This window comes from Pipistrellus kuhlii, unplaced genomic scaffold, assembly GCF_014108245.1.
Source record: "Pipistrellus kuhlii isolate mPipKuh1 unplaced genomic scaffold, mPipKuh1.p scaffold_m20_p_38, whole genome shotgun sequence".
Taxonomy (NCBI): Eukaryota; Metazoa; Chordata; class Mammalia; order Chiroptera; family Vespertilionidae; genus Pipistrellus; species Pipistrellus kuhlii.
In genome coordinates this window covers 2,709,754-2,730,766 of record NW_023425538.1, presented here as the reverse complement: position 1 = coordinate 2,730,766, position 21,013 = coordinate 2,709,754, and the positions used below count along the sequence as shown (strand labels likewise).

Sequence of the window (21,013 nt, the reverse complement as noted above, 5' to 3'; positions counted from 1 at the left end):
TAATAATGGTAGCTACTACTAATTGAGCTCTTTTTGGGCCCCACCCTGTTTTACAGGTTTTACATGCTGTATCTTTCCACGCTTGTGAGGTAGGCACTGCTATACCCATTTTAGGTATTAAGACATTGAGGCTAAGTGCAGTGCAGGGCCCAGCCCAGGTTCCCCAACCAAGAAGTGGCAACACCAGCATTTTAATCCAGGCTTGTCAGTTCCCTGAACCATTAATCTCTTTGACTTTTCCTACTTTCCTATTTTTCAGTAATAAGAAAAAATTACTTTCATCATGAAAAAATACTTTTAAAAAAGAAATTTCCTTTAGAAAGTAGACTTATTTATCCTTATTTTATTAGCCATGTATGTTCATTTGATGAAATTTAAAGCCTTACCTCACAGCATACACAATTCTAGATAGATTGCCAATTTAAATGTAATGCAAAATGATAATGCTTTTGGAAAATAATGTAAGAGAATATCAGCATATTTTGGAGGTATGGATATATTTCTTGTGCCCTGGCTTGTGTGGCTCAGTTGGTTGGGTGTTGTCCCATGCATAGAAAGGTTGCCAGTTTCATTCCTGGTTAGGGCAGATGCCTGGGTTGGGGGCTCTATCCCCAGTAGGGCGCATGCAGGAGGCAGCCAATGGATGTCTCACTTTCCTTGATGTTTTTCTCTCTCCTTCTCTCTCTCTCTCTTTAAAAATCAAATTTTAAAAAACTATTAATATTTCTTAAATATTATGTAAAAGTAACTATCCTTTAGGAAAAATTGGACTATGATAAAGTTAAGACCTTTTCTGCATTAAAAAATGCCATTAAGCCCAGCTGGTGTGACTCAGTGGTTGAGCGTTGACCTATGAACCAGGAGGTCATAGTTCAATTCCCAGTCAGGGCACATGCCTGGGTTGTGAGCTTGATCCCCATAGGGGCCATGCAAGAGGCAGCCTATCAATGATTCTCTCTCATCACTGACTTTAAAAAAACCTTTATTGTTGAGAGTATTACAGATGTTTCCCTTCCCCATCCCCCAACCTCCCCATTATACCTCTCCACATGGTTCCCAACCTACATCAGGCCTTCATCACCCTACTGTCTGTGTCCATAGGTAAGATCTTTGGTTGATCTCTTACCATTCCTTCCCACCCCCTATTCCCCAGATTCATCAGTCTGTTCCATGTCTCTGATTCTATTTTATTCACCAGTTTAGTTTGTTCATTAGATTTCTTGTTTATTTTGATTTTTACATTCAATTGTTGATATATATGTGTTTGTTGCCATTTTGTTACTCATATTTTTTCTCTCCTTCTTCCTATTCTTCTTCTTTTTTTTACTCTTCTTAAAGAATAGTCTTTAACATTTCATGTAATATTGGCTTGGAGGTGGTGAACTCCTTTAGCTTTTACTTGTTTGTGAAGCTCTTTAGCAGATCCTCAATTCTAAAAGAGAGCTTTGCTTGTTAGAGTAATATTGGTTGCAAGTCCTTGCTATTTGTCACTTTGAATATTTCTTGCCACTCCCTTCTGGCCTGCAAAGATTCTGTTGATAGTCTTATGGGTGCTCCTTTGTAGGTAACTAACTGCTTTTCTCTTGCTGCTTTTAAGATTCTTTGTCTTTTGCCTTTGGCACTTTAATTATGATGTGTCTTGGTGTGGGCCTCTCTGGGTTCCTCTTGTTGGGACTCTCCGTGCTTCCTCAACATGTAAATCTATTTCTTTCACCAGATTGGGGAAGTTTTCTGTCATTGTTTCTTCAAATAGGTTTTCAATATCTTTTTCTCTCTCTTCTCCTTCTGGTATCTCCATAATGTGAATGTTGAGATGCAGGAAGTTGTCCCAGAAGCTCCTTACATTATCTTTATATTTTTGGGTTCTTTTTTCATTTTGCTCTCCTAATTGGATGTTTTTCGCTTCCTCATATCCCACATAGTTGATTTGATTCTCGAGCTCCTCTACTCTACTGTTGAATCCCTATAAATTGTTCTTATTTCAAATACTGTATGCTTAATTTCTAAGTGGTCCTTTCTTGTGTCTTTGACATTCTCACTAAGATCCTTGAAAGTTTTATGAGGATCCTTGAATAATATTATAACCATGGTTTTTAACTCTATATCCAAAAGTTTGCTGCTTCCATTTCTTTCATTTGTCTCCCATTTTGGCTGCTTCCCTGTGTTTGTTTCTCTGTATTAGAAAGAGCTGCTATGTGTCCTGGAATTGGTAGTGTGGCCTTGTGTAGTAAGTATCTTGTAGGGCCCAATGGCTCAGCTTCCCCAGTCTTCTGAGCTGGGCACTCTGTGCATCCCTTTGTAGGCTGTGTGCACAGTCTTGTAGTTGAGCCTTGATTGCTATTGGCATCACTGGGAGAAATTGACCTCCAGGTCAATTGACTGTGAGGGCCCGCTTTGGCTACAGTGGGAGAGCTGCTGTGCAGAAGATACCCTCAGGGAACAGGATTTGCTTTAGTGGGGTTTTGATGTTCACTGAGTCTTGAGTGTGTCATTTATGGGTGTGTAGAGTTGTAATCTGCTATGATCTGAAGCTGTCCACCAGGTAACTGGCTCTAGGCCCTCCAGGGAGGTGCAAAGTCAGCCACTGCCTGGGGCCTCCCACATGAACTATTTGTATTACACTTGGAGGTGCCCAGGCGAGGCTCAACTGTAAAGCAAGGCAGGCTTATGCTAGTGCCAGGTCTTGGGCCTTTTATTGATAGGTTTGGGGCTACTTGACTCAGCCGCAGCTTGTTTTAGAGATTTTAGCAAAGTCTAAAGCCTGAGCAAGGACAGGCCATTCATATAAAAAATCAGCTGCAAATAGGTTGGGTGGGGCTGTGAATTGGATGGAGTGGACTCTCAGAGAATCACTAGGGTGGAGCAAACAGCCTTGGCTGCCAGTTATCCCTTTGACCAGGGAGGTCTAAGCACAAGAACAATGCCCCCTGTGAACACCTCTGGAAGAAAACCACCCCAATTCCTGCCCCAATGCCAGACTATCCAGTTCCTCCTCATATGTGTCTGGGTCCCTCAGTCCCTCAGAGGAAGTGGGACCTTGTAAGTTCAGTTTATGCACTGGCCCTTTAAAAGAAAACCCTGCATCTCCAGAAGCCTCCGTGTCACTGAGCCCTAGTCCCTGCTAGTTTCTACAGCCTGAAGTTATGGGGGCTTCTTTTCCCAGCTCTGGAACCCTGGGCTTGGGATCTGGTGTCGATCTGGGACCCCTTGTTCCTCATGGGCAGCCTCCACAGAGACAATCTTCCTTCCAATTGAAAAAATGGCCCATGTGGGTGTTGATCCAACACATTCCAAACTTCTGCCCCTCCTACCAGTCTCAGTGTGCTTTTTTCTTCATTTTTCTAGTTGTAGAACTTCCACTCAGCCAGCTTTCAGAAGGTTTTGACTAATGGTTGTTCTGTATTTTAGTTGTAATTTTGATGTGATTGTGGGAGGTGGGAGTACAGGCGTTTACCTGTACTACCATCTTGGTTCTTTGGCCAGTTCTTGATTTTTCTCTCTCTCCCTCTTCATTCCTCTCTGAAATCAACAAAAAATATATACTTTTAATTAAAATTTTTTTTGCAGTCCTCACCCGAGGATAATTTTCCATTGATTTTTAGAAAGAGGGTAATTCAGAAAGAACTATCATGAGAGAAAAACACATTGATTGGTTGCCTCCTGCATTGAGCCTGGACCAGGGTACATGCCTTTGACCAGAATTGAACCCAGGACCCTTTAGTCTGTAGGCCAATGCTCTATCCACTGAGCCAAATCAGTTGTCTCCTGCATGAGCCTGGACTAGGGCCCAGGCCAGGGAAGAGTCTGCAACTAAGGTACATGCCCTTGACCAGAATTGAACCTAGTACCCTTCAGTCCACAGGCTGATGCTCTATCCACTGAGCCAAACCTGCTAGGGAAAAATATATTTTAAAAAATGCTATTAAGAGAGTCGCAAGCCTTAGAGTCGATGTGTATGGTATGTACAACTAACAAATGGCTGGTGCCCAGAATATATAAAGAACAAGTCCATTTAAAAAATGGACAACCCAATAGAAAATTGGGAAAGACACTTGAACAAGCACATCTTGAAAAAGGATGTCCAAAAGGCTATGAAAAGTGTTCAATGAAAAGTGTTCAATTCTATTACTCATCAGGAAAATGCAAATTAAAACTACAATGAGCTACATCCAACAAAACGGTTAAAATTAAATGTCTAAAATGGCCAAGTGCTGTGGAGCAATGGAAATGCCCTGGAGGGAGAAGAAATTATCACAACTGCCTTGGAAAGCTTTTGGTTGTATCTACTAAACACAAACACACATACATACACACACATATACATATTCTTTTTAAAAAATATATATTTTATTGATTTTTTACAGAGAGGAGAGGAGAGGGATAGAGAGCTAGAAACATCAGTGAGAGAGAGACATCGATCAGCTGCCTCCTGCACACCCCCTACTGGGGATGTGCCCGCAACCAATGTACATGCCCTTGACCGGAATCGAACCTCGGACCTTTCATTCCACAGGCTGACGCTCTATCCACTGAGCCAAACCGGTTTTGGCCACATACACATATTCTATGATCTAGCCAGTCTGGATTTCATACCCAAGAGAAATGTATATATATATATTCACATTATGTTGTGAATGTACTAGAACAAAATATGTACTAGAATGTTAAGAGCAAAAAGCCAACAAGTAGAAACAATTCAAATTCCCATCAATGGGTTTCTGGCAGATGACAGAAATTGCAGTGTACTCCACAATAGACCACTACTCAGCAAAGAGAAGGAATGAATCGCATTTCCATACTCAACCCAGATGAGTTTCACAATCATAATGTTGAGTGAAAAAAGCCAAACACAAGAGTTCATACTGTATAATTCTGTTTACATCATGTGGAAAGTAAGAAAAGGAAGCCCCTGTATTCAGGAAGGCACACTGTTACCTAAGTCAGTAAAATGGGCACCTTCATAGGGAGAGAGAAAGTAGTGCCTGGCAGGAGGCAGAAGGGGCCCACGGGAAGCTGGTAACATTTGCTTCTTCATCTGGGTGCTGGTGACATAAGTGTGTTCCCTTTGTCAAAATTCATTAAGTGGAACATGTATGTTTCAGATACATTTCTGTATGTGTGTCATGTAACAGAAAAAAAGATTCAAATAATGTAAAAATGACTTACTAGCCAGTTTGGCTCAGTGGATAGAGCATCAGCCTGAAGACTGAAGGGTCTGGGTTTGATTCCAGTCAAGGGCACATGCCTGGGTTGCAGGCTTCATTCGCAGCGGGACCCAAATGGGGCGTGTGGGCTGCAACCAATCAGTGATTCTCTCTCATCATTGATGTTTCTCTCTTCCCCTTCTTCTCTGAAATCAATAAAAATATATTTTAAAAATACTTTAAAAATGACTTTAAAAGTAGTTTCACCATAGCCTTATCTTAGAAACTGGACAAAACTACTGTCTTAGGTACACTAAATAATTGGAAGGACTGTTTGTGGTATTTGCTCTGTTTAGCACTGTTCTAAGAGATCTACAGCTCCTATCTTATTTAATCCTCATAACAACCTTTGAGGTAGTTACTATTATTATGTGCATTTAACAGATGGGGACACTGAGGCGTAGTAAGGTATGCTCAAGCGAGATCTAAACACAGGCCATCTAGTCCTACAGTATATGCTCTGCTCACCACAAGAGTCTTCACCGTGAAGAGTGACATAAGAGTCCTGCGGCATAGTTCAGTGGTTGAGCATTGACCTATAAACCAGGAGGTCACAGTTCAATTCCTGGTCAGGGCACATGCTTGTGTTGTGGGCTCCATCCCTGGTGTGGGGTGTGCAGGAAGCAGCCAATTATTGGTTCTCTTTCATCATTGATGTTTCTATCTATCCCTCTCTGAAATCAATAAAAATATATTTTAAAAAAAGAGTGAAATAAGAAATAGGGAAGTGGAAGTATGTTTCTCAAAACACAAAGGTATCTAAAAAGAGAAACTAGAAATCAGTTGATGGTTATTCTGAGAGTAGGGGAGGGGCTATAAGTGAGCGAGGAGCCCTCACCCACCATGATTCCAGTGGGGCCTTTTAACCTGAGAGGTGCATAGAATTCAGTTATGTGAACTTGGATGGGAAAAACAATGACCTCTTTGCTTTCACTACCCTTTAACTTGGAGGTTTTCAAAATGTAGTTTGGAAACCCTGTGAGTCCCCACGTCCCTTTTCGGGGGTTAATGAAATTAAACTATTTCATAATAAGAACTGCTGATGTAATTGCAATTTAGCATGCCTTTCTGCCATGTGGTGGGGAAGTGTGGGGGGAGGGGAAGGGGATGGAGGTGTGTGTGAACAGACCACAGGATTATTAGCAATCTCTAGCTTTGTCTTGAAAAGAGAGCACTTGTTTTCAAATCCCATACAGTCCCTGCAGGACTCTCAAACATCTACACACTCATCAAAACTTCTAAATTAGCATGGTTTGGGACCTGCCACTAGGACTTGAGGTTTAATGCATGAAAAAAAAAGCATATACTATGCTGCTGTACACCTGAAACGAATACAAAATAATATTAATTGAAAACAGTAATTGAAAGTAAAATAAAAAAGAAGCATATAATTCAACTATAGTTCAATGAGGAATAAGTTCAAATATAAAATCTCAAAAGAGAAGGAATCACATGTACTACTGTATCACATATTTGTTTAAAAAATACTTGTACATCTATAAACAGTATTTGTACATTTGTACTTTCGCTGCTGCTCGAGGAACCCTCAAGCATCCTTTGTGGCAAGCCACCCACAGCCTTCCAACAGAGCACAGAGGTTTACAAAGTCTCACTTGCTTCCTCTGAGACCGCAGGGCAATGTCTGGAGTTCATGCATTCATACAGAAATAACCGCTGATTCTTATCCAGCCCTCACTCTGGGCCAGGCTGCATTCTTAGCATGAAATTTCATGTGGCAACTAGTTTAATCCTCACAACAGCCAATAGGGTACGGAGACACCCCCGTCCCCGTACCCCCCCCCCAACCCCCCCCACCAGTGTGGTTCAGAGGTTTGATTCCCGCTCAGGGCACATGCCTGGGCTGCGGGCTGGATCCCCAGTAGGGGGCGTGCAGGAGGCAGCCCATAAATGATTCCCTCTCATCATTGATGTTTCTATCTCTCCTAAGTCAATAAAAATCAATATATTTAAAAAAAAGAATTCGAGGCCCATGGACGTCGAGTAACCAGCCCCAGGCTCAGAAGCAGCCCGGGCTGGTGCGGAATCCGGGGGCTTAGTCGGCGGAGGGGGAAGAGGAAGATGAAGGTGCGGACGGGAAGGGGATCCTACGGCCCCGGGCGCGGGCGCAGGTGCCGGCATACCTGGGCGCCGAGGGGTCCGTCCGCGGCGCGGGGGAGTCGGGTCCGCATCCCGGGCTCCGCGGCCGCGGGCGGGGCGGGGACCCGCGCAGCCTTCCCCGTCCGGGCGCTCCCCGAGGCCGCTCGGAGGCGGCGGCGGCGGCCCCAACCTTTCTGGGTCTCCTTCTCACGCCCCGCCCCAGGGGAGGGGGGTGGTGGGCGTGGGACTCCCGGACCGGCCGGACCTGTGGGACCCGGGGCCCTAGCTGTCTGCGGAGCCCGTCACCGGGGCCGGCAGGCTCTTCCGGGGCCGGACGGCGGCGGTGTGGGCGGCGGGAGGCCTCTGCGAACCCATAAATACCGGGCGCGCCGGGGCCGAGACGCGCGTGCGGCCGACGGCGCCCTCGAGGGTGAGCCGGGTCCCGGAGGGCGCCCCGCCCCAGCCCCCCGCCCGGCTCTGCCCCGGCAGGTCCCGGGGGAGCTGGGACCCAACTGGAGCCCCCGGGAGGGCTGCGGAGAGGGGGGTGGGTATAAGGTGGAGTGGGAGGGCGGGGCCGGGGGTCCCAAAGGCAGGATGGGGTGCTGTGGGGGGGATGGCAGAAGGGCCGGGGCCGCTCCAGGTAGGATGGACTTCTGAGGGATCTGGGGATGGAATGGAGAATTCAGGTCACTAAGACCAAAACAGAAGGCTGGAGGATGGAGTCAAGTGATGAGGTCCCCGAGGGCAGGGCGGAATGCTAGGGATGTGGGGAATCAGGTAGAAGAACCTGGGGTTACTAAAAGCGGAATGGAATCCTGCGGGTGGGGTTGCCAAAGGGAACTCCTACTTGAGCTCCCCTTCTCCCCACCCCCACCCCCCACTCCAAAGCTCTTGTGCTGAGAGTGAGCTGTGGTTCAGGGCCAGGGCTCCTGGGTTCCGATCCGGGCTCCATCACCTCCTAGCTGTGCAGCTGAATCACCGGGCTGCTCATTTTCCTCAGCTGTGATATGGCTGTTGATCACAGAGGCCAGCACACGGAGGAATGCTGCGAGGCTCCCAGGAGTTAGTTAATCTATGCAAAGTGCTAGGCACCGGGCGAGGAAGCTCTGATTGCGTTGGCTGCTGGGTAGTGATCATCTTTCTGTTTGCTCTCCAGCATCTGGATGACCGTCCCCCTGAAGACCTCCCTTCCGGCCTGCCTCACTTCCAGGGACACTGCCTGACCCCCTCCATTCTTCATCCTCCCAGCCCCTCCTACTGTCCCCAACGGAGTCTGATCTGCTACGGCCGCCATCCCTTCCCCGTCTCGGCCCCCTCCGCCACCACCATGCGCCCCTCTCTCCGCTGCTGGTCCTGCTGTTGTCTGCTCCTGTTGTTCTCCCTGGGAGTCCAGGGGGCCCCAAAGGACCCCAGTGCTGCCCCGGAGCAAGTCCACCTGTCGTACCCAGGTAAGTGTCTGTGACCCCTCCCAGGACACTGCCCAGTGAGGCCCATTGGGAGGGGGGCTCAGGAATCACACACTGATGGCCGTGAGACCGGAGCCTGGTGGCTGGCCTTCCTGAGCCTCAGCTGTCTGCCTCTGTTAGTGGGGATTACCAGCAGTGGCTCATCGGGCTGGTGGGAGATGATTCTGGTGCCCAGCTATAGTAAGTGCCCCCAAGAGGGGTTGCTATTGCTCTTGTTCATTGTGTCCCCACAAGGCTGTCTCCTGCTCCTTGATCACCAGGTGGTGGTGCACTGGTAGTAAGGTCTTGGGCCATGGACCCTTTGCATACAGATTCCCTGGGCTTGAATCCCAGTTTTGCTACCTAGCTGCTGTGTGACCCTGGGCAAGCGACTTAATTTCTCTGGACAATAGAATAGCAGTAGTGTGACCTCAGAGTGAGGAATAGGTGAGATGTTACCTGTGACATGGCAAAAAGAAGAAACAAACAAAAACAAAGCTTGGTGTGTAGCAGAGGTTCTCACATGTGTTTATCTCAGCACAGCTACAATTCTTGAGAACCTCAAAGAGCTTTAGTTTATGTGAGTTATATCTATAGCATTTGCCGTATTAGAAACCCAAGCTGAGGCATTTAGTAATACTTATTGTCATTTAAGTGAATAGTAATAAACCCATCTGCATTAAGGTAATGACATTTTTCATGAAAAATGACTACACTTTACAAAGGAAGGAAATCTAGTGAAAAGAGTGCCATTGAGTTACATCTGTTTAAGTCACTTTAATGCCTGGAGAAGTTTGATCCTCCTCACATCTGCTTCTGGTTCAGACTGTTTTGATAACATGCTGCTTTGGAAGATATCTATGAAGAAAATTTGGTCTCACGCAGACATGTGGTTGAAACAGAGAAGAGAATTTAAACTCCTTAAAAGGAGTTTCAAATAATTGGGGCTATTCCTTTTTTTGCACCAAAACTCAACTCACCCTTCCTTTGTTCCTTCCTTTCCTATTTTCCTCCCTTCCTTCCTAATTATGGTAGCTTTTTATTTTGAAATATTTCTAGACTTACAGAGAGTCGCAAAGATGGCACACTTTTCATACATCTTTCACCCAGCTTCCCTTCCCTAAAATGTTAATTTCTTCTGTGTCCATGGTACCTGTATCAAGCTAAGAACTTAACATTGGTATCACATTACTAACTAAACCATGGATTTTATTTTTTTTAATATTTCACCAGCTTTTCCACTAATGCCTTAATTCTAATCCAGGGTCCATTGCAGGATCCCACGTTGCATCTAGCTGCCATGTCTCTAGTCCCCTCCTCTCTGGGACACTTCCTCAATTTTTCCTTGTTTTCTGTGACCATGACACTTTTAAGGAAAATAGTTTCTTAAAGATTAGTTGCAATGTGGAATCTGAAACTGCATGAATGAACTGGCTTTGGCATTTGTTGATCCAGTGACCTTGGACAAGACACTTTGCCTGGAGACCTCTGAGATAAAAGGAACAACAGTAAAATCCATCTCACGGAGCTGCTATGAAAACCCAGAGATCACAGCTGTCCTTTTGCCCACAAAATGACAGTAGTCAACATACTCTTTGACTAAGTGCATCAGAAGGATAACTCAATTGACCTCATTTGGGCCGTAAGCTATAGGTACTATTGTTATTCCCATTATACAAAAGAGTAAACTGAGGCTCATGGAGATGAAGAGTCTGACCCTAAGTCACACAGTCTGGGATTTGAACCTAAGCAACTCAAGAGCCATGGTATTTGTTTTAAGACTTTATATTTTGTACTTATTTTAGATTTAACAGGAAATTTGCACAAATATGACAGAGTTTCTATATCCTCCTTCACCCAATCTCTCCTAATGTTAACATTTTACGTAACCATGGCACTATTTTTTCAAACTACATTTTTATTGATTTCAGAGATGAAGGGAGAGAGAGAGAAAGAGATAGAAACATCAATGATGAGAGAGAATCATTGATAGGCTGCCTCCTGCACACCCTGCACTAGGGATCAGGCCCACAACCTGGGCATGTGCCCTGACTGGGAATCGAACCGTGACTTCCTGGTTCATAGGTCAACGCTCAACCACTGAGTCATGCTGGCCGGGCTGGCATTATTATTAATACCAATTACTTTGGTGCAATGCTATTAATTAAACTACAGATCTTGTTTGGAATTCAGCAGTTCTTTCCACTGATTTCGTTATTTGACATTTAGTTGTTGTGTCTCCTTACTATCCCCCAATCTCCCGTTTCTCAGTCTTTCCTTACCTTCCATTATTTTTTGACATTTTTGAATACTGAGCAGTTATTTTGTAGGACATCGTTCACTTTGTGTTTGTCTGATATGTTCTCATGATTGGAGCTAAGTTATGTGTTTTTGTGGCAAATGACCAAGGTGTAATGTTGTGTCCTTAATGCATGATGGCTTATTGCTGTTCCTGGTGATGCTGACTGTCACTGCTTAGTCCTTGGGTTTCTCTGTTGTAAAGTTTTTATTCTTTCCTTTGTTGTTAATAAAAATCTTGGGGAAGATTCCTTAAAACTACAAAGTCATATTTCTTTTCAAACCTGTCCACTAATATTAGTATTTATCATGAATCTTGTCTGAAACAATTATTAGCATGATATTCACCTAATTGTGATTTTGTAATCTTCTAATTCTCTCTTTTCATCTAATTGAAATTCTATTCTAAGGAAAGGCTGTCCTTCCCTCCTCCATTTATTTATTTATTCAATCATTTCTTTATATCAGTATAGACTCATGAATACTTATTTTATTCCATGGCTTAAAATTCTGTACTATCGCTATTTATTTTGTGGATTATCCCTGATTTGATCTTTTGCAATTGGACAAAAAAAACCAAAAAAAACCACACACACCAATTTGGTCTTTGCAGTTGGACAAATCAAATTGTCCCTGATTTGGTCTTTTGCAATTCCTTCAGATTGGCCTCTGTGTTCTTTTATTTTCATTTTATTTTTATTTTTGTTAATCGTCGTCACTCAAGGCTTTTTTTTCCCATTGAATTTTAGAGAGAGTGGAAGGGAGGATGGGGGAAGAGAGAGAGAGAGAGAAAGAGAGAGAGAGAGAGAGAGAGAGAGAGAGAGAGAGAGAGGGAGAAATTGGTGTGAGAGAGGCACATCGATCGATTGGTTGCTTCCTGAACGTGTCCCGAGTGGGCTAGGGATCGAACCTGCAGCCCAGGTATGTGCCCTAGACCGGGAATCAAACCTGTAATCCTTTGGTGCTCAGACCGATGCTCTGACGACTGAGCAACGCTGGCCAGGGCAGCTTCTGTTTTCTTTTCACAAGACTCCTTCATTTTTTGAGCACTTCTTCCCTCTCTGGCACCTCTTCTGTATATTTCCTGCCCATCGCTATAATCAACAATGTCTCCAAAGAGCCCTGATTCCTTCCTTTGAAGGATGGGTAATTAGAAATCAAGTTCTGAGCACTAGCTGTGCTCATTGCCACTGAGTTCCTCCGTGATTGTCTCTAGTTCCTCACAAATGAAGCTCGGCCATACATGTGGGTGTGCTTATTAGCACATGCCATGTCTCTATTTCTGTATCTATCTGTGTATTTATTATGCCGTGGGATATACTGATACTTCTGATCTGAGTCCAACACCAAAGGTTTATTTTTCCTTCTTTCCTTGATTGTAACTTCTTCCTCCAACCCTGAGAACCATAGCTCCCACTATCTGCGTACACTTGCTGGTTCAGTGCTAGTATAGACATGAAGTCAAAATTGTTTGCCCAAATGCCTGTGAGAACTCTTACTGGATGGCGGCACTTATGCAGTCCTTTTTCTCTGTCATCTTACTGCCCAGTCAAGACCTATTTCCTACAGTCACCTTTCTTCCCCCGCCCTTCAGAGTGGTTACTTTATTCATTTTTAAATATAGTTACATCCATTTGTTAGTGTTTATATTACACACTAGCTTCTCCCTACATCCTGGGTAATTTTGTTAGTTTACTTTTAGGGTATATGAAGGAGAGATGAAACATGCTATAGCTTCTAAGAATTCAGAATTTTTATGCAAAAAAGATAGATCAGAGAGGCATCCTCCCTCTTCATTCCAGCTTCCCCAGTTCTCCTTTCTCCTACCCCTTTCTTTCTCATCCACCCCAGGTAAGTAATCCATCGCTTTAGTTTCTAGTATATCCTCCTTGTATTTTCTTTGTACAAAAGAGCATATCATTGTGTATTGTCTTATATCTTCTTCCATGAAGAGTAGCTGACTATACTCTTGTATACTTTGCTTTTTAATTTAACTGTATGTCCTGCCATCATTCCATACCCTAGAGTTCCCAGAGCTTGTCCTCTTCCTTTTGACAGCTGCACAGTGCTCCACGTGCCCATGCGGTAGGGTTTATTCAGTCACTCTCCTACGTGTGGGCCTTTCAGTTGTTTCTGGTGCACTGTGCTTGCACACAGTGTGGCAATCAGTCACCTTGTGCGAGTGCATTTTCATGGTGCTGGTGAAGCTTTACCATTGCTGTTGTGACATGAGGGGACAGGGAACCAGATGGGAGGTGAACACTTCACATTACGCTGTACCTCAGGATATTTTTAAAACCTTGATTTGGTTGCTCATGTTTAAGAATTTGGAACAATCACTTAAAAGTCTGGATTTGTATATCTATCTATATATACTCGGGACATAAAAACCACAGTACAAAAATTTACTCTAAAAACTGACAGGTCTGGTGGCTCTGGGCCTGCTTGTTGCATGGCAGGTGTCCCCAGAACTGATCGACGGCTGCATCCCCAGAGCTGAGCGATGGCTGTCCTTCTTAGATGGGCAGGGTCTGCAGTTTGCCACCCCTCCCCCAACTCCGTACTGTCTTGCACGTGACAGCTGGCCTTTTCCCCACTTATTTTACCTAGCTGGCCTCTGGCCATCTGAGTTTTTAACCCCTAAGTGATATTATGTATGTAAGATGTTTGGCACAAGGCCTGCACAGAGTAAATAATAATAATAATAATAATAGTAATAGTAATAGTAATATCCATTCACTCATATAACCCTAAGCATGCTAGGCACTGTTTCAAATGCTTTACTTATGTTTATTAATTTACGCCTCATAACAACCCTGTGGAATAGGTACTATTATTATTCCATTTGACAGATAAGGAAACGGGCTCAGAGAGGCAGAGACTTGCCCAAGGAAAGCACAGCTTGGAAATGGCAGAGTTGGGATTGAATTTAGAAAGTGCCACGACCTCTGTCCTTAACCATGGAGTCTTCAGGAGCTGTTAATCCTTGTCCGCTGCTCTCTCTCCCTGCCCTGCCCGGCCTCACTGCCCGCCCCTCTCTGTTCCTTCCTGCCCAGGGGAGCCGGGCTCCATGACTGTCACCTGGACCACGTGGGTTCCCACCCGCTCTGAAGTGCAGTTCGGGCTGCAGCTATCCGGGCCCCTGCCCTTCCGGGCCCAGGGCAGCGTCAGCCCCTTTGTGGACGGGGGCTTCCTCCGGCGCAAGCTCTACATACACCGCGTCACGCTGCGGGGGCTGCTGCCGGGGGTCCAGTACGGTGAGCGGGGCCGGCCGGTGTGGAGGAGGGAACCGGAAGGGAGTGGGACATGGATTAGAAGCTGCCGCTGGCAGGTGCTCAGAGACACTGAATGAAAATGAAGGCGCTGAGGTCCTGGGGTGAATTGGACAGAGGGGCATGGGTCAGACTCACTCAACCCCACTGCCTCCTCCCTCTGCCAGCTGAGGATGGCGGGGTGGAGGAGGCAGCTGAGGATGGCGGGGTGGAGGCAGCTGAGGATGGCGGGGGCGGAGGAGACACACGGAGCCCCAGCTGACGGTGACCTCCCCTCCCCAGTGTACCGCTGCGGCAGCGCCCAGGGCTGGAGCCGCCGGTTCCGCTTCAGGGCCCTCAGGAACGGGCCCCACTGGAGCCCCCTGCTGGCGGTATTTGGAGACCTGGGTGCTGACAACCCGAGGGCCCTCCCCCGGCTGCGCAGGGACACCCAGCAGGGCATGTACGACGCTGTTCTCCATGTGGGTGAGGCATTGGCAAGGGTGCGCCTGGAGGAGTGGGGAGGGGTGGGAAACGTGGGGGGAGGCGACGCCAGGACTGCGGAGGGGCTGGGGCAAGGGCCTGCGTGGTCCTGAGGGGACGGGGATGAGGCTGGCCCTGGAGATGGTGTCTGACTGCCGGACTTACCAGGCTAAAGTCCAACTCCCACCTTAGAGCTACCTGCACGGTTTTCTCCTCTGTTATTACCGGACTAAGACGCTCAGAATTCATGGGACTGTTGTGGTGGCTAAATAAGGTGGCATTGCCCGGCACATAAGTGCTAGTTATTGTCATGCTGTGTGACGTGAGGGACAGAGCCAGGTGGGAGGTGACGCCTGGGGCTGGTGTGGCTCGAAGCCAGACTCAGTGGCCTCCTGGGTCTTCACTAGCCCGCTCTGTGACCTTGGTGAGTGCTTAACCTCTCCGGCCTGGCTTCCCCACCTGAAATGGGATAATAACACCCGATTCAGAGGGTGTTTTAAAGACTCTGATGACCAAGCATGGAGCCTTTGGGACGGTGCCTGGCGTAAAACCAGTACGGACTACATCCGCGGCGGTGTTCTGGAGGCACAGGATGGCCAGGGCTGCTGTGATCAGCGCGGGAGACTGGCCCGGTCCCGTGGGGTCTCAGGGGCCGGAGGTTCGGAAACACTTCAAGTGCACACGTGGGTGGTGTGAGGCGGGGCCAGAGAACCGGGCGGGCTCAGGGGCCAGAGGTTGCCCAGCCCACACCTGAGCAACCAGGCTCTCAGTTCGGAGGAAGCAGAGCTAGTTCTGGTCCTCACTGCCCCTCCCCCCGGCCCCCTCCCCAGGAGACTTTGCCTACAACATGGACCAGGACAACGCTCGTGTGGGTGACGAGTTCATGCGTCTCATCGAGCCGGTGGCCGCCAGCCTCCCGTACATGACCTGCCCGGGGAATCACGAGGAGCGCTAGTGAGGGCCGGGGCTCCGGGTGGGCGTGGGCCTGGCCAATGGGAACAGACAGGTCCCGGTTAGCGTCTCACCTGAGTCCCTCACGCTGCAGCAGCTCCTTTGTGGTCCTGAGAGGAGAGGCGGGAGGGTCTGGGAGCCAGACTTGATCTCAGGGTCCTCAGGGGACGGGTGGGCATGGCACCCAGACCCTCCCCCCATCCTTTTACTTCCTTTTTTCAGCAACTTCTCTAACTACAAGGCTCGCTTCAGCATGCCCGGGAACAACGAGGGCCTGTGGTACAGGTAACCTGGGGGGTGGGGGGGAGAGAAGGGGCGAAGGGGAGGGCACTGGGGACTGACCTCACTGCCCTGAAGGATGGGAGATGTAGCCCAGACCCTATCTCTGATCTCTGCCTGTTGACCCCTCAGCTGGGATCTGGGCCCTGCGCACATCATCTCCTTCTCTACCGAAGTTTATTTCTACCTCCACTACGGCCGCCACCTGGTAGAGAGGCAGTTTCACTGGCTGGAGAGCGACCTCCAGGTAATGGGGTGGAGGTCCCTGTCACCTCTTGGACCTGCCTCCCCTCCCCTCCTACTGCCACCTCTCACCCTGGCCCTTCTTCCTAGAAAGCCAACAAGAACCGGGCCGCCCGGCCGTGGATCATCACCATGGGCCATCGGCCCATGTACTGCTCCAACGCGGATGTGGATGACTGCACGTGGCATGAAAGCAAGGTGAGGACCCCTCCCGGGCAGGGTGTGAGAGCCGGGAGGGGGTCCGCCCTGATCACCCACCCCCCACTCTGCTCCTCCTGCCCAGGTTCGAAAAGGCCTCTTCGGCAAGTTGTTTGGATTGGAGGATCTTTTCTACAAGTACGGTAAGTGACTGGGGGGTTGGGGTGGAAATGCTCTGGCCCCAGTCACTTGGATGCAGGGGCCTGACTCCCCAGTCCCACCCTCACTCTGTCTCAGGGGTCGACCTGCAGCTGTGGGCTCATGAGCACTCGTACGAACGGCTGTGGCCAATTTACAACTACCAGGTGAGGTCCAGGGAGGGCTGAGGGCTGCTGTCAACGGACCCTACTCAGACCCTCTGGCCTGGCCTGGTCTGACTCACCCCTCTCCCTTGTCCCCTTCTCCAGGTATTTAACGGCAGCCAAGAGATGCCCTACACCAACCCTCGAGGCCCTGTCCACATCATCACAGGATCAGCTGTGAGCAGGGCGGCAAAGGGTGCCTCTGGCTTCTCTCCTCTTGCTCTTTGTGGAGGGTCGAACTTGTACCAGCCAGGGTGCTGCGTGCTTCATACAGTCACTATCACTAACTCAACCTAGCAACATGCTCACCGTACAGATGTGCAAACAGAGGCTCAGACAGTAAAATACTCATTGACAGTCACAAGTTCAATAGGTGGCAGGGGCTAGGCGCTTGCCCAGGTTGACTGGATAGATCCACACATATTTGTTTTAGTCTCTCTGTATGTATACATGTGTATATATGCACATATATACATTTTATTATTTTAAGATCCAGTGAAGAATAAGTTTCAGAAATTATGCCTCTGTCCCTCTCTGTCTGTCTTTCCTAGAAAACAAGAACATTATCTTATCTCTTATCATTACCGTGTAATAATCAAACTCAAGTAGTTAACCTTGATAATATACTATTACTATCTGATCCACAGATCTTACTCAGATTTAGCCATTTGCCCCATTCCTATCCTTTAAATCAAAGCAGAGAATTTTTCTGGCCCAGGATCTAGTTCAAAATCACATGTTCTATTTCGGTGTCTTGCCTTTTTAGCTTCCTTTCATTGGAAACATTTCCCTACACTGTCTTCATTTTTTGTGACCTTGAAAAACTTAAAGAGTATAGCAAAATCATTTTGTAGAATATACCTCAGCCTGGGTTTGTTTGATGTTTGCTCTGGTAGATGGAGGTTAATGCCTTTTTGATAAGAATACACAAAAGTGATACCTTGCTCTCAGGGCATCCTCCTAGGAGCTCGTGGTATCTCTTTAACTCTTTAAGCCTTAGTTTCCCATCTTGTAGATGTGGTAGGGAACTGTCTCATTACTGAGGATGTTCACTCTGATCATTTTGTTAAGGTGTTGAGGCCAAGCAAATATCATGTTATACCTCAAACTTTCACCACTAGTTTTACCATCTCCTGGTAATTCTTGCTTCAGTCAGTTATTATAATGATGGCTGCAAATGGTCATTTTTTTGAGCTCCCTCACTCACTTGGCATATTCTACTGTAAGAACGAGCATCCCTTTTGGCAAGTTTAAAAAGCTTTCTTGGAGTGTCTGTTGCTCAGTGAGGATTGAGAGCCTTCAATTTCTTCTGCTTTGCCATTGCATTTTCCCTTTAATGACACATCCTGGCCCCTCTCTGTATCACCCTGCTTTGTAACGGTTGGGCTGCAATGTACTTCACTGAGCACTTGGTGGCTTCCAGCTCGGGGCCGTGGCAGAAAATGCTGCGTTGGAAGAGTCATAGCTGTGCACTTTCTAGAAGACCTGGCACAGGGTGCCTGGCTGGGTCGCAACACTCACTTGTGAGCATTGTTGATGTCAAGTTCTGACTGACTTTCTCTCCACTGGGGGCAGCAGGGTCCTGGCCTGGCAGGTTGTTTCCTCTCCTCTGCGGTCCTCTGCGCCCGGCCGGCCCCGGTCTGAACAGCTGTCCTTGCAGGGCTGTGAGGAGCGGCTGACCCGCTTCACCCTCTTCCCGCGGCCTTGGAGCGCCGTGCGAGTGAAGGAGTACGGGTACACGCGGCTACACATCCTCAATGGGACCCACGTCCACGTCCAGCAGGTGTCCGATGACCAGGTCAGTGAGGGGTGCCTGAGCCACCATCCTGAGCAGCCGGCGCAGCGTGCTCGGAGCTGAGAACTCTCGAGCCAGGAAGCTTGGGTTCAGATCTTACCTCTGCTGCTTCCAGCCAGCTGACCTCCAGGAATTTAACTTTGAGGCACAGGTTTCACATCTACCAGATGGGGATGTTTAAGAGTTTCTGCCTCACGGGATGATATGGGGTTAGTGACTTATTATATATAAAGTACTTAAAACAGCTTTTAAAACATGGTAAATTCTACAGCTATTTATCAACATGAAGCAGGGAAAGAAAAAGACAGGTGCTGGGAGGAGGGTAAGGGGAGCCAGTACCATGTGTGTGTGGTCCAAATGGCTTAAGGTTAGATTACCCAAGTAAGCATGCCCACGTTTCTTTATTTTTGTTACTATAATTGTAAAATAATGATAATCACTGTGATTTGTTGAGTACCTATTGTGTACCAGATGCTCCACACTGTAGCACTTTAGTCTCAACAATCCCATGGGGAGGACTTTTTTCCATTTTACAGATGAGAGAACTGAGGCTCAGAGAGAGAAGTAATTTTCACCCAGCCGGAGGGTGGCAGAACTGGGGTCTGACCCTAAAGGCCGTGCTCTTTTTATGACACGTAACTACCATTTCATGAGTGGCACACACACCAGGGCAGGCTGTTGTGCGTATTACTTTTTTTTTTTAATATATATTTTATTAATTTTTTACAGAGAGGAAGAGAGAGGGATAGAGAGTTAGAAACATCGATGAGAGAGAATCATTGATCAGCTGCCTCTTGCACTCCCCCCACTGGGGATGTGCCTGCAACCAAGGTACATGCCCTTGACCGGAATTGAACCCGGGACCTTTCAGTCCACAGGCCGACGCTCTATCCACTGAGCCAAACCGGTTTCGGCTACTTTTTTCTGTCCTCCCTAGTTCCGTGGTCAGCAAACTCAGCTCTTGAGCCACATGTGGTTCTTTGGCCCCTTGAGTGTGGCTCTTCCACAAAATACCACAGCCTGGGAGGGTCTATTTTGAAGAAGTGGCATTAGAAGAAGTTTAACTTTAAAAATGTGGCTCTCAAAAGAATTTCAATCGCCGTACTGCTGATATTTGGCTCTGTTGACTAATGAGTTTGCCAACCACTGCCCTGGTTTATAGAACATGGAGATTCGGCTCAGAGTCAGGCCACACGCAGAGTGGCTGCGCTGGGACTGAAGTGAGGTTTGTCTGACTCCCGGGCTTGCTCTCTAACAGCAATAGCCTGCATTTACACAGCCCTTTCCAAGTCTCCCTTCATTCCCACCCCATCAGCAAGGCAGGTACTATTACGATCATTTTTGCAGATAAGGAAGTGGAGGCTCAGAGAGATCTAGCAAATTGCCCAAGGTCACACAGCACATCGGATGCAAAGCTGGCATTTGAACCCAGCGACCTGGCTCCAGAGTCTAGGCCTTCAGTCCTTATGTCCTCTGTTTTTGTTACTTGCAGGATGGAAAGATTGTGGATGATGTGTGGGTGGTGAGGCCCCTGCTCCACCGGATGATGTACCTCTAGGGATGGGCCACTCCGAGCCTTGAGGCCTTGGCTTATGTAACCGGACGCTACGCACGCCCGGCTGGGGAGTCAGGGCAGGCCCGACTCCTCTGCCTTCCTGAGAGCCCATGTGGATGAATGCAGCGCCGAGGGGCTGGGCAGCTCTCCCCTCCTGGAGAGGTGGGGAGTCCCCAGCGGCTGTGTTCGAAGGGCAGTTGTGGACACAGACAGACTCAGACGCACAGGAGGGTGGCACAGCCCTGCCACTGCCGCCCAGCACCGACGGGCGGGTGCCCGCAGGGCCTCAGGAATAAAGAAGCTCATGGCTGTGTCTCCTTGGACTCTGCACTTCTGCTGGGGATGCCCTCCAGGGCACACCTCTCCTGCCTGCAGGGGTTGGGGGGCGAGAGGCGTGGCCAGCCCCAAGTCTGAAAGGTGGGCCCAGCCATCAGGATACCACTCTCCAGCAGGTGGCGACGGTGACTCCCCCTGCCCCCCAGGCCTGCCCTCAGTGCACCCATAGCCAGAAAGGGCTAATGACTGTCTTTTTGTGTCACAGTCCCCCAGTCTGGTAATGGCTTATCCTGGAAGCCTTCCAGCTGGGGTGGCTGACAGCCTTAGGTGCTCACTGACCTGCTGCTTCCCTCCCCTTTTCCTCCTTCCCATTTTGTTTCCCTTCTTCCTGTCATTTATTCGACCATTATTTATTGAGCACTTACCATGTGCCAGACTCTGTTCTCCATCCTGAGGACAAGGGGTCTCTGCCCTCGTGACATTCTATCCCGTGAAAGACAGCAAACCCAATAAATAAGTAAAATATGTAATGGTGTCGCTATTCAGTGACAAGTGCTCAGAAACAGCAGGGAAGAGGGATGGAGAGTAGGGGAGGGAGTGAGGCAGGAGCCACCTGGGCCGTGTTCCAGGCAGAGA

General features: G+C 47.8%; 1 protein-coding gene across 2 annotated transcripts; it reads left to right on the top strand.

Moving 5' to 3' along the window:
* Window positions 1–7,526: 7,526 nt before the first annotated feature.
* On the top strand, window positions 7,527–20,414 carry ACP7 (acid phosphatase 7, tartrate resistant (putative)). Of its 2 annotated transcripts, XM_045570900.1 has the most exons (13): window positions 7,527–7,731; window positions 8,458–8,749; window positions 14,101–14,301; window positions 14,599–14,781; window positions 15,609–15,732; window positions 15,952–16,014; window positions 16,141–16,255; window positions 16,342–16,449; window positions 16,535–16,592; window positions 16,687–16,754; window positions 16,857–16,928; window positions 18,412–18,549; window positions 20,039–20,414. In XM_045570900.1, exons 2-13 carry the CDS (start codon window positions 8,629–8,631, stop codon window positions 20,102–20,104), a joined length of 1,317 nt encoding a protein of 438 aa, XP_045426856.1. In that variant the 5' UTR covers window positions 7,527–7,731; window positions 8,458–8,628; the 3' UTR covers window positions 20,105–20,414. The 2 variants fall into 2 exon arrangements, with proteins under 2 accessions (XP_045426856.1, XP_036264213.2); XM_036408320.2 differs by lacking the exon at window positions 7,527–7,731 and having other exon boundaries at window positions 8,325–8,749.
* The last annotated feature ends 599 nt before the right edge of the window (window positions 20,415–21,013 follow it).